Source organism: Oratosquilla oratoria, chromosome 23 (assembly GCF_046742065.1).
Source record: "Oratosquilla oratoria isolate Oo_2021 chromosome 23, ASM4674206v1, whole genome shotgun sequence".
NCBI lineage: Eukaryota > Metazoa > Arthropoda > Malacostraca > Stomatopoda > Squillidae > Oratosquilla > Oratosquilla oratoria.
Window position 1 is genome coordinate 56,395,795 of NC_134799.1, and position 12,605 is coordinate 56,408,399.

Genomic DNA, 12,605 nt, shown 5'->3' on the forward strand with positions numbered 1-12,605 from the left:
AGATATCAAAGAACAAAAGTGTCAAGTGTCCAAAGTGCCCATCAGGCATCAACAAACCATAGCAAAAATCATCCAAAAAAGCTCAATGCTGCTACCCTGGTGCCAGGCAGTCTGTGTTGGCATGGATGAACAGCTTGCCCCTTGCTGGAATTTTTTTTACAATAACAGCCATGAGGGTGACAGCAGGAAAAGAATGCTGCCACCAAGTCCCACTTGAGTCATAAAAGGCAACGAAAAACAGGAAGGGGATTAGAACTAGGAATCCTGCTACCTGTAGCTCCACAGGGGACATTCCATTTACAAATACTGAGCTAAAATAATTGTTTAAAATATCACACATGCCTTCATTTGAATATTCAAGTTGACTGTCAGCAGATAATAGAGGACCAATGTGATTCCTAATAACCTTTTTATCTCTAATGTAACTATAGAATTCTTTGGGATTATCTTTGGATTTATCAGCAATATTTGTTACGTATTGTTGTTTTCATATTTTTATTGTCTTTTTCAAATCTCTGTATTATTACATACTTTGATAGTCATTAGGAGCACCCGAGCACTTGTATTTCTTATAAGCCTGTCTCTTTTTAGCAATACTTTTTTCGGTTTCTTTGTCAAGCCAAGATAATTACAAATAAATTCACCAGTAAGAGGGAAACAATATTTTTTTCATTGTTATTAGCCTTGTTATAATATTCTGCACTACCGGTGTTCTGTAGATGCAGTGCACACCCAATAATCAATTGTATCATTATGTGTCATAGCACTTATAGTGGAGTGTGAGTCAGTGTTGAAAATATATGCCTCAAATGTGCAGATCAACAAATGCACACTGCTTGAGTTTGTTTTTACTACTGAAATTTTATGGTACCTAAAGTAAGAAGTGTCTTTGCCATTCATTATATGGGCATAATTAAGACTTGCAAGAATTATAATATAGCATTTATTATGTTGTTAAGGGCAGACGAGAGTTTTTACAAGAATAGTAGAGCCATTAGAATTAGAATGGAGAGAGCGAGTGGTTTGAAGTAAAGGTGGGACTTTGCCAAAGATGTGTCATGTCTCCATAGCTACTTAATCTATACATGGATAAGGTGGTACAAGAGGTAAATGCAAGGGTAATGGGCCAGGGATTGGAGATGATTAAAGAAAATTGAGAAAAATGGGAGTTGTTTGCTTTGTAGGTGGTGAAGAGAAGTGTGATTGGGCAGAAGAAGCCCTTGGTATATAGATAGCATTACTGTTACTAGTAACAACAGCTGTTACTATCATTAGGAGTAGTATTAACACCAGTTTTAGTAATGGCACAGTATCATTATTTTTACTATTTACAGTACTACCATTAATATGAATTTCAATACTGTTAGTAATAATTATGACTGACAAAACTCAACTGTTCCTTCCATTTTCCCAGAAATATATTTTTCTAAACTAATCCTAAAATTACAAAGCAAAATGGAATAATCAAAAACCTTTGTTGACGGAAATGCTGATGTGACAAGCGTTAGGAAAGTCTTGTTGTCACATTTGAGGATATCCCAGCAGTTTTTCAGACTGCTCACTTGAGTTTCCCTTGTGCTCAAAGCACATGTTGCACGGGCCTAAAAGGAACAAGATGTGCATATAAATCTTCTCATTAAATTTTTTTGCAATTAATAACTACAGGTCCATTGATTATAAGAACTCTGAACATATATTCTTGTGCAATACTCCAACAAAACATTTAAAGATACCAGACTAAGTCCAGGACCCATCTGAATGAGAGTCCCTCGGGCCACCACCTCCTGATGGAGCTGATAGAGTTGATAGTTTTGAAAATGGGCAGCTTCACTGTCCATCTTCCAGGACTACCACATGCAGGTACTCATTTTCGGTACCTTAACAACAGAATAACAAAGTAAATATACCTGAAGTGCTAGGAACATAAGATGAATCCAGATTCTGGGATTTCTGGTTTTCATGTTGAAGAGCTGTTGGTTGTACAAGCAATGGTCACCCTTGCCTTGGCAAGCAAAGTATAGCTTGGCATGTTTTCGATTCTTATGCTCTGCAATACACAAAAATAAAATAAAATAAAATACATAAGTAAATATTCGACAAACACGCACAGGAATAGATTGAATTACACCTATTCAAGTAAATAATTATAAGTTGAAACTTATCTTCAACAAATACGCACAGGAATAGACTGAATTACACCTATTCAAGTAAATAATTATAAGTTGAAACTTACCTTCAATACCACACCGAACAGGTAGGGGTAGCTTTACGAAGACTTTCTGCATGTACGCTTTAATTTTATCTAAGTGTTTTTCACAAAAATGCTGCACTGTGTCCCTCATGGCAAAAGGCTCAAATACACTTATTCTCTGCAGATACACGAATTTAAAGAAAAAGTTAAATGGAATACTGTGTCACACATCCAACATCTTTCATCCTCATTCTGCTCCACAACCATATGATTAATCATACTTTTCACATATATATTGTCATGCTTCCATGTGTATGAAACATATAAATATAAGAACATTACCTGAGTATTACAATTAGTGGTTGTAGTTTGTTGATCATGAGTTATGTGTGTAAGAGTAGTATTGGGACGTCTGGAATGTGGCTGACTCATTGTTGAAACACTTGTTGCTAAACTTGAACTCAACATATTGCTATTGCCTGCCAAAGATTAGAAAAAATTAACTTGAGTTATCAAAATACAAGAACAATATATAAACAAATAGCATCATTACAGTAGCAATCAAGATAAGACCCTTTTCATACACCGATTCCTCCTCTACTGTTGCCCTTTTATCCTTCATTAACTCCCAATTTCTATGCTTCTCTTAATAATCTATTTATCTCGTCTAATTTGCTCATCTTCAGCACTTCTCTGCCTTCCCCTTAACCCCTTCACTCTGGGCCAAAATCTCGCGGGCAGCATTAGCTGCCAGACGTGAGATGTTGCGTCATAATACTCGCATTATAAAAAATAAAGTAACCTCTGTGATGCTCGCTCTCTTTCACCCATGAATTTTGATAACCATAGAAATATGATGAAGCCAGTTTACAGAGTATGGGGGTCACGCAGGTACCCACTTGCTCCTCATGACGCCTACGTAGGCGTCACCGTATGGAAGGGGTTAATAATCTATCTATCTTATGTAATTTGCTCATCTTCAGCACTTCTCTGTCTTCCCCATAACTTTATCAGACAGAAGTGAAACTGAGATGGGAAATATGGCAGCATACAGGGACAGGGATACTTCATCCACATGGATCTAAGATGTAAAGGAAAGGGGTGTAGGATAGGAATGGGATGGCTTGGGGTGGGGTGGGTGCATGCCTTGGCCAGCTATCTCCCTTGTAAGGGGTACGGAGCCTACTGGTGTGTCTGTATTTACCTAGTTTTATCTTATGGGAAGAGAGCTATGCTCGTAGTGACCCGTCTTTGTATATTTCAGTATCAAGTTTGTTCTTAAATTCTTGTACAGTTTTTGTACTCACTGTTTCCTCATCCAATTTATTCCAGATATCCACCACTATGTGTGGGAAACTATTCTTTTTCAGATCTCTTCTATAACTATCCTTTATATGTTTCTTTTCATGTCCTCTTGTTTTTCTTTTATCTCACTTTAGTAAATCAACTCTATCGATGACTTCCATCCCTTTCCTATGTATTTTACAGGTAGAGAGCTATGCTTGTAGTGACACGCTTTTGTATCTTTCAGCGTCAAGTCTGTTCTTAACCACTTCCATACGGTGACGCCTACGTAGGCGGCATGAGGAGCAAGTGGGTACTCGATGAAGCCGACGTTGCCATCTTGATTATATTTATTGTAGTTGTAAATACGTAATTTCCATTCTCTCTAAACTGGCTTCATAAATTTTCTATAGTTATCAAAATACACGGGTGAAAGAGAACGAACAATTGAGCACTGACTTTATTTTTTATAATGCGATCATTATGACGCAACATCGCACGTCGGGCAGCTAATGCTGCCAGACGTGCGATGTGCCCCGGAGTGAAGAGGTTAAATTCTTGTACAGTTTTTGCACTCACTGTTTCCTCATCCAATTTATTCCAGATATCCACCACTCTGTGTGGGAAACTATTCTTTTTCAGATCTCTTCTATAACTATCCTTTATATGTTTCTTTTCATGTCCTCTTGTTTTTCTTTTATTCAAGTTGTGGATGTGCTGTGTCTTGCAACACTGCTTCTGACCCAGGGCAGTGGACAGGATGCAAGGATGACCCATCATCCAGGAGGTGCCAAGATAAGAGGGAGGAAAGGGGATAGATGGGGGTGGAGTGTGATGGGGATGGAATGGGTGGGAGTGGTTTTTATGCATTTGTTTTTTGGCTACCTCCCGTGTAAGAAGGAAAGAGCCTTTAGTATATATATGTATGTAGTAAATCATCTATATCGAGGCCTTCCATCCCTTTCATATGTACATACATACATACATATACCAAGGCTTTTTCTCCCCTACTAGGGAGGTAGCCAAAAAGGAAAAAGCATAAAATCATTCCCACCCATTCCATCCCCAAAAACACTCCACACCCCTCCACCCTCCCTCCCATCTTAGCACCTCCTAGATGACGGGTCATCCCTGCACCCTCTCCACTGCCCTGGGTTAGAAGCAGTGTCGCAAGACACAGCACATCCACAGCAAGGCCGTTTCATTAAATCGGCGACCCCCCATATAAAGGAGAGGACGGGGAGAAATCCCTTCGGGCTGCGTCAAAATTTTGCTCACACACACTACCTCACCCCCCATCCCCCCGTCCATTCCACCTCATGCATCACAACATCTTCCATATACAACCATTCTCCATTCACCCCTGTCTTCTGTCCTCTCCCGTCCTTCCTCAACAGACATTCCCCTCTTCCCCAAAGCCCCTTTCACCCCATCCATCCATCTCATCCTAGGACGTCCCCTCATGTTCACTCCCTCCACTTCTGCCTTCCATACCTCCTTTACTAGTCTTTCTTCACTCATTCTTTCCATGTGTCCAAACCATCCTAATACTCTTTCATCAACCCTATCTCCCAACTCCCTTTCCACCCCTGTTCTCCTCCTCACCTCCTCATTTCTCACTCTATCTAGCCTAGTAACCCCCATCATACTTCTCAGACACTTCATCTCAAACACATTCAAGCTCCTTCTCTCTTCCTCTCTTATGTTCCATGTTTCTGCCCCATACAGTGCTGTTGGCATAATCACTCCTTCATACAGTCTCCTCTTAGCATCCATTCCCAAATTTCTATTCCTCATTACACTTTTTAATCCACCAAGGCATTTACTCGCTTCTCTCAATCTACATTCTACCTCCACCTTTACTCCACCTTTTCCTGCCACATTTGCACCCAAGTATCTAAAACTATCCACTTCCTCCAGTTGCTCTCCCTAAATGCTCACTTCCAGATTACTGCCATTTTCACCCCTTGTACATCTCATCACCTTACTTTTACCCACATTTATCTTCAGCTTTCTTCTATCACACACTCTCCCAAACTCTGTCACCAACTTCCTCAATCCCTCCTCCGATTTTGCCACAAGCGCAGTGTCGTCCGCAAACAACAGCTAGCTCACCTCCCACTTTTCTCCATTTTCTTTAACCATCTCCAATCCCTGACCCACTATCCTTGCATTTACCTCTCACACTACCCCATCCATGTATAAGTTGAACAGCCAGGGTGACATAACGCATCCTTGACGAAGTCCCACCTTTACCTCAAACCACTCACTCTCTCCATTTCTAATCCTGACACAAGCTCTACTACTCTCATAAAAACTCTTGACAGCTCCGAGAAGCTTTCCTCCTATCCCGTATATCCGCATAACCTCCCACAGTGCCTTTCTGTCTACCCTCTCGTAAGCCTTTTCCAGATCCATAAAGGCCCAAAAAACATCCTTCCCCTTTCCTATAGCTTTCTCACATATCTGTCTTACCACAAAAATCTGATCTACACAACCTCTACCTGTCCTAAACCCACACTGTTCCTCACCAATTACTCCCTCTGTTCCTCTCCTAATCCTCTCAATCAAGATCCTCCCATAAGCCTTCCCAACTACACTTAACCACTTCAGTACGGGACTTAAATCTCGTGGGCAGCAGCCAATGCCAGCCGTATGACGTAACGTAATAATATTCGCATAATAAAATATAGTCACCGCTTATATCGATCGTTCTCTCTTTCACCCGCGAATTTTGAAAACCACAGAGAATGGGATTCAGGGCGCATTTGGGAGAATGTAAAAACACAGGGGCGACTACAATAAATATAATCAAGACGCCGATATGGCAGCGTCGCGAATCCACTTGCTCCTCATGACGCCTACGTGTGCGGCACCGTATGGAAGGGGTTAACAAGCTAATCCCTCTGAAACTACTACATTCACACTTGTCCCCCTTTCCCTTGTAAAGTGGAACTATACAAGCACTCCTCCAGTCCTCCGGCACTCTACCTTCTCTCCAGCAAACATTAACCCCTTCCACACGGTGCCGCATACGTAGGCGTCATGAGGAGCAAGTGGATACGAGAGGCTGCCATATCGGCGTCTTGATTATATTTATTGCAGTTGCCCCTCCGTAATGACATACTCTCTAAACTGTCTGTAATCACATTTTCTATGGTTATCAAAATTCATGGGTGAAAGAGAGAACGATCGATATAAGCGGTGACTATATTTTATGATGCGAGTATTATTACGACACGTCGTACGGCTGGCATCGGCTGCTGCCCGCAAGATTTAATGCCCGTACTGAAGAGGTTAAATAACCTCACCAGCCAGTCCACCATCACTGTACCTCCTTTTTTAAGACATTCTGCATGGCATCCATCCAGACCAGGTGCCTTACCTGCTTTCATCATCTTAACTGCTGCCTTCACTTCATCTTTCCTTATTTCTCCTCCATTCTCCTCACTCATCACTCTCATTTTCTTAGCATTTCCCACTGCAGCTATCTTTCCCTCCCTATCCTCCTTCACATTTAGCAACTCCCTAAAATATTCTGCCCATCTTCCCCTTACTGCCTTCTCCATTATCATCTCTCCATCTGCACCTTTTACCTTTTCTTCTCTACTTGATTCGCCTCCTCTTCCTCTCTTAATTTCTTTCCAAAACATCTTTTTATTACTTTCAAAATTTTCTGTCATACTCTTACCCCATTTTACATCTGCTCTCCTCTTTGCCTCCTTAACCTTTTTCTTTACTTCTCTTTTCTTTTCTTTGTACGTCTCATATGACTCCCTCGTCCTATTTTGTAACCAATCTGTGTAAGCTCGCGTCTTCTCTTCTACAACCTTCTTCATTTCCTCATCCCACCATTCACTACCCTTCCTTCTATTTCCTCCTGTCCTTCTTGTTCCACACACCATCTTTGCACACTTTGTGACTCCCTCCTTGAACCATCCCCATTCCTCCTCCACACCTACCTCTACTCTATCCTTCACTCCCTCCCACTCCTCCTTCAGCTTCTTCTTGTACTCCTTCTCCTTTTCCTCTTCATTTAAAGAGTTCACTCTAAGCACCTCCCTACCTTTTGTCCCTTTTCTCTTTCTCCATCTGTCCTCCACTCTCAACTTACCTTCCACCAGAAAATGATCTGATATTCCCCCACCCTCTCCCCTTAGCACATGTACATCCTTAACTCTTCCTATCATAATCCTATTTACCACTACATAGTCCATTAAAGCTATATCTACCACCCTTCCCTCCACCACCCTCTCCCATGTGTACTTTTGCTTGACTTTCTTCCGAAACATATGTATGTAAATATATATATATATATATATATATGTATTCATTTATTTTAAGGAGAGGGGCAGATTTTCTGTAAGACATGTGGAGTTGAAAGCAACTGAATTTTTGCAGTTATCTAACTTTTTCTAGCGTTCTCAATATCTCTGATGGCATTCTTTCCTTCAACTGGATGTGCATAAACTAAATTTGCATAATCTCCCATTTGTTCAATGTTTCATCTTTAATAAGACATCTTCAAGATTGTCTGTAATAACATACATACATATACCAAAGGCTCTCCCCTTACATGGGTGGTAGCCAAAAGAAAAAGGCATAGAAACCACTCCCACCCATTCCATCCCCTACATACTCCACTCCCCTCTACCCTCTTCCCTCCCTCTTATCTTGGCACCTCCTGGATGACGGGTCATCCCTGCATCTTGTCCACAGCCCTGGGTCAGAAGCAGTGTTGCAAGACACAGCACATCCACAGCAAGGCCGCTTCATGCAGAAAAGGAGAAGATGGGGAGAAATCCCTTTGGGCTGCATCAAATTATTTCTCATACATACTTCCTCACCCCCCATCCCTCACCTACTCTCCCTCACGCATCACAGCATCATCGATACACAACCATTCTCCATTCACTCCTATCTTCTGTCCTCTCCCGTCCTTCCTCAACAGACATTCCTTTCTTTCCCAAGGCCCCTTTTACCCCTTCCATTCATCTCATCCTAGGACACCCCCTCATGTTCACTCCTTCCACCTCTGCTTCCACACCTCTTTTAATAATCTTTCTTCACTCATTCTTTCCATGTGTCCAAACCATCCTAATACTCTTTCATCAACCTTATCTCCCAACTCCCTTTCCACCCCCATTCTCCTCCTCACCTCCTCATTTCTCACTCTATCTAACCTAGTAACCCCTATCATACTTCTCGGGCATTTCATCTCAAACACATTCAAACTCCTTCTCTCTTCCTCTCTCATGTTCCATGTTTCTCCCCCCATACAGTGCTGTCAGCACAATCACTCCTTCATAATATCTCCTCTTAGCATTCTCTATTTCTCATTACACTTTTTAATCCACCAAGGTGATTTACTCGCTTCTCTCAGTCTACATTCTACCTCCAACTCCACTCCTCCCTTTCCTGCCACATTCGCACCCAAGTATATAAAACTATCCACTTCCTCCAGTTTCTCTCCTTTAATACTCACTTTCAGCCTGCTGCCACTTTCTCCCTTGTACATCTCATCAACTTACTTTTACCCACATTTATCTTTAGCTTCCTTCTTTCACACACCTTCCTAAACTCTATCACTAATTTCCTCAATCACTCCTCTAATCCTGCTACAAGTGCAGTGTCATCAGCAAACAACTGGCTTATCTCCCACTTTTCTCCATTTTCTTTAACCATCTCCAATCCCTGACCAACTACCCTTGCTTTCACCTCTCGCACCACCCCATCAATGTATAAGTTGAACGGCCAAGACGACATGACACATCCCTGACGAAGTCCCACCTTTACCTTAAACTACTCACTCTCTCCATTTCTAATTCTAACACAAGCTCTACTACTCTCGTAAAAACTCTTGACTACTCTTAACAGCTTTCCTCCTATCCTATATCTGCAATACAATTATTTACATATGTAAATAAAATTATTGTAGACACAATTTATACAAATAACACAGTAGTCTAAATATAAAAATTTGTTTTAATTTCCTAATTTTTATTTATTCAATTCTTAATTGACAGAAGACAGAAGACAGGGGTGAATGGTTGTATATGGATGATGTGATGCATGAGGTGAAATGGGTGAGGGGATGGGAGGTAAGGTAGTATATGTGAGAAAATTTGATGCAGCCTGAAGGGATTTCTCCCCGTCTTCTCCTTTTCTGCATGAGGGGACGGAGAGGGGGAGGGGTCGCCAATTTAATGAAGCAGCCTTGCTGTGGATGTGCTGTGTCTTGCAACACTGCCTCTGACCCAGGGCAGTGGACAAGATACAGGGATGACCCATCATCCAGGAGGTGCCAAGAAGACAAAAGGGAGAGTGGAGGGGAGTGGAGTGCATTAGGGATGGCATGGGTGGGAATGGTTTAAATGGCTTTTTCTTTTTGGCTACCTCCCTTGTAAGGGGGAAAAAAGCCTTTGGTATATGTATGTTAATTGACCTAGTGAAGACTAGAAAATATATGATCTGTATGCAGAATTTTATGCCAAAGTAGAAAAAAAAAAAAAAAAAAAATTATATGATTTAATTTTTTTTTTGAATACGATTTCCTCATTTCCTTGATATCTCTGACTGGGCTGGCTAGGAAAATTAAGCCCCTGGTGGCAGAAAGTAAAACTGAGTTTATTTGAGTTCGGGGAATTTTTGTAAATTTTGGTAATAGATGAGGATGGCTTGTCAAGTTTAACCAGGATATTAATACATTACCTCATCTTGTAGGTATCAAACACACTCGGAGTGGCCAGATCTCTTTTCTTATTGAAAAATGCCGAGGTTGTGCAAGGTGTAGCCACCTAGATGCTACTGTATGAACTTACACCGCTTGTGAATTTAATTAGCTGTAGCTTATCAACATGCAAGTAAAAATGTGGGAACATTGATGTTTTAGCATCACTATAGTCTACAATATGTGCCCATAAAAATTTAAGGCTACCTTGTGAAAGTTGCAAGAGAATTTCTTATAGTGATGGCATGGATTTTGGCTCATTATATATATTTCAGAGAGCTGTAGAATGTGGTTGAGGATAGGGAGGGATTGACTATGGCAGTGGGAGATGCTATGAAAATGACAGTGATGGGAAAGAAAAATGGAAGTGATATAAGAAAATATGAAATACAAGGAGTTTTGTAAATGAAGAGCTGGTAAGGCACCTGGGTTTGATGGGTGTCATGCAGTGTCTGAAAAAGGGAGGTACAGTAATAGTGGACTGGCTAGTGAGGTTGTTTAATGTGTGTCTAAGGGAGAGTAGAGTGCAGGATGACTGGAGGGGTGCCTGTATAGTTCCACTTTATAAAGGAAAGGGGGACAAATGTGACTGTAGTAGTTTTAGAGAGATCAGTTTGTTGAGTGTAGTTGGAAAGGCTTATGGGAGTTGAAATTGAAAGGTTTAGGAGAGGAACAGAGAGAGCAATTGGTGAGGAGCAGTGTGGGTTTAGGAAAGGTGGGGGATGTATAAATAATTTTTTTTGGTAAGGCAGATTTGTGAGGCTTTGGCAAAAGTTAAGGATTTTTTTTTTTTTTTGGGGGGGGGGACCTTTATGGATTTGGAGAAGACTTGAGACAGGATAGACAGGAAGTCATTGTGAGAGCTTTTGCATATATATGGGATTGGGGGAAAGCTAATAGGGGCAGTCGAGAGTTTTTATGAAAGTAGTAGCACCTGAGGTGGCAACCAAGGATGAGATGGATGGATGGGGTAAAAGGGGTATTGGGAAAGAGGGAAAGGTCTGTTAAGGAAGGACAGAAGAAGACAGAAGATAGGGGTGAATGGAGAATGGTTGTGTATGGATGATGCTGTGATGCATGAGGGGGAGTGGGTGGGGGATGGCAGTAAGGGAGTATGTGTGAAAAATAATTTGATGCAGCCCAAAGGGATTTCTCCCCATCTTCTCTTTTTCTGTATGAGGGGATGGAGAGGGGGGGGGTGTCACCAATTAAATGAAGTGGCCTTGCTGTGGATGTATTTACCTAGTTGTATTTTATGGGACGAGACACTGCTTCTGACCCAGGGTAGTGGGCAAGATGCAGGGATGACCCATCATCCAGGAGGAGCCAAGATAAGAGGGAGGGAGGGGGTTGAATGGGAGTGGAGTATGTGGGGATGGAATGGGAGGGAGTGGATTATATTCCTTTGTTTTTTAGCTATCTCCCTTGTATGGGGAAAGAAAGCCTTTGGTATATGTATGTAGTAGCACCTGTATTAGGATTGAAATTTGAGGACAGTGATTGGTTTAAGGTATAGGTAGAGCAGCATCAGGGATGTGTTACATTCCCATGGCTGTTCAATGTGTACAGGGATAGGGTAGTACAGGAAGTAAATGAGAGGGTAATGGAGATGGTAAGGGACAATGGAGAGAAATGGGAGGAGAGTCAGTTGTTGTTTGCTGATGACATTGCACTAGTGGCGGGGTCAGAGGAAGGATTAAGGAAGTTAGTGGCAGTTTGGAAAGTAATGCAGTAAGAGAAAATTGAAGGTAAATGTAGGTAAAAGTAAGGTGATGAGATGTACAAGGGGAGAGGATGGCAATGAGTTCAAAGTAAGTCTTAAAGGAAAGACAATGGAAGAAGTGGATAGTTTCAAGTATTTAGGGTCACATGTGGCAGGGAATGGAGGAGTGGGGGTGGAGGTAAACTATAGATTGAGAGAAGCAAGTAAATGTCTTGGGGATTTAAAAGTGTCATGAGAAATAGGCACCTGGCAAAAGATGCAAAGAGATTATATAAAAGGGAGATTGTGTCTATACAACACTGTATGGGACAGAGACTTGGAATTTAAGAAAGGGACTAAGAAGTTTAAATGTGTTGGAGATAAGAGTTTCTGAGAAGTCAGGGTTACATGGTTGAATAGAATGAGAAATGAGGTGAGGGGGAGAGTGGGGGCAGAAAAGGAGTTGACAGATAGGGGTAATGAAAGGTTATTGGGGTGGTTTGGACACATGGAAAGAATGAGTGAAGAAAGATTACCAAAAGATGTCTGGAAAAAAGAGGTGGATGGAGTGAAATTGAGGGACAACCAAGAATGAGATGGACAGGGTGAAAGGGGTTTTGAGCATGTGGGCAATGTCTATTGACCAATGAAGAGAAAGCAGAGGATATGGGTGCATGGAGGATGGCTGTGTATGGATA

At 41.5% G+C, this 12,605-nt stretch overlaps 1 protein-coding gene across 4 annotated transcripts in view; it reads right to left on the reverse strand.

Annotated features, from left to right (window-relative positions):
• The window catches only part of melt (ventricular zone expressed PH domain-containing protein melted), an 87,060-nt gene that overhangs the window by 13,915 nt on the left and 60,540 nt on the right, over window positions 1–12,605 (reverse strand). For all 4 annotated transcript variants that reach the window (XM_076207124.1, XM_076207126.1, XM_076207125.1 and 1 more), the window contains 4 exons: window positions 2,534–2,670; window positions 2,234–2,369; window positions 1,908–2,047; window positions 1,473–1,601 (listed from right to left, as the gene is read on the reverse strand). In XM_076207124.1, coding sequence (XP_076063239.1) covers window positions 1,473–1,601; window positions 1,908–2,047; window positions 2,234–2,369; window positions 2,534–2,670 — 542 coding nt within the window. The remainder of the gene's footprint in view (window positions 1–1,472; window positions 1,602–1,907; window positions 2,048–2,233; window positions 2,370–2,533; window positions 2,671–12,605) is intronic.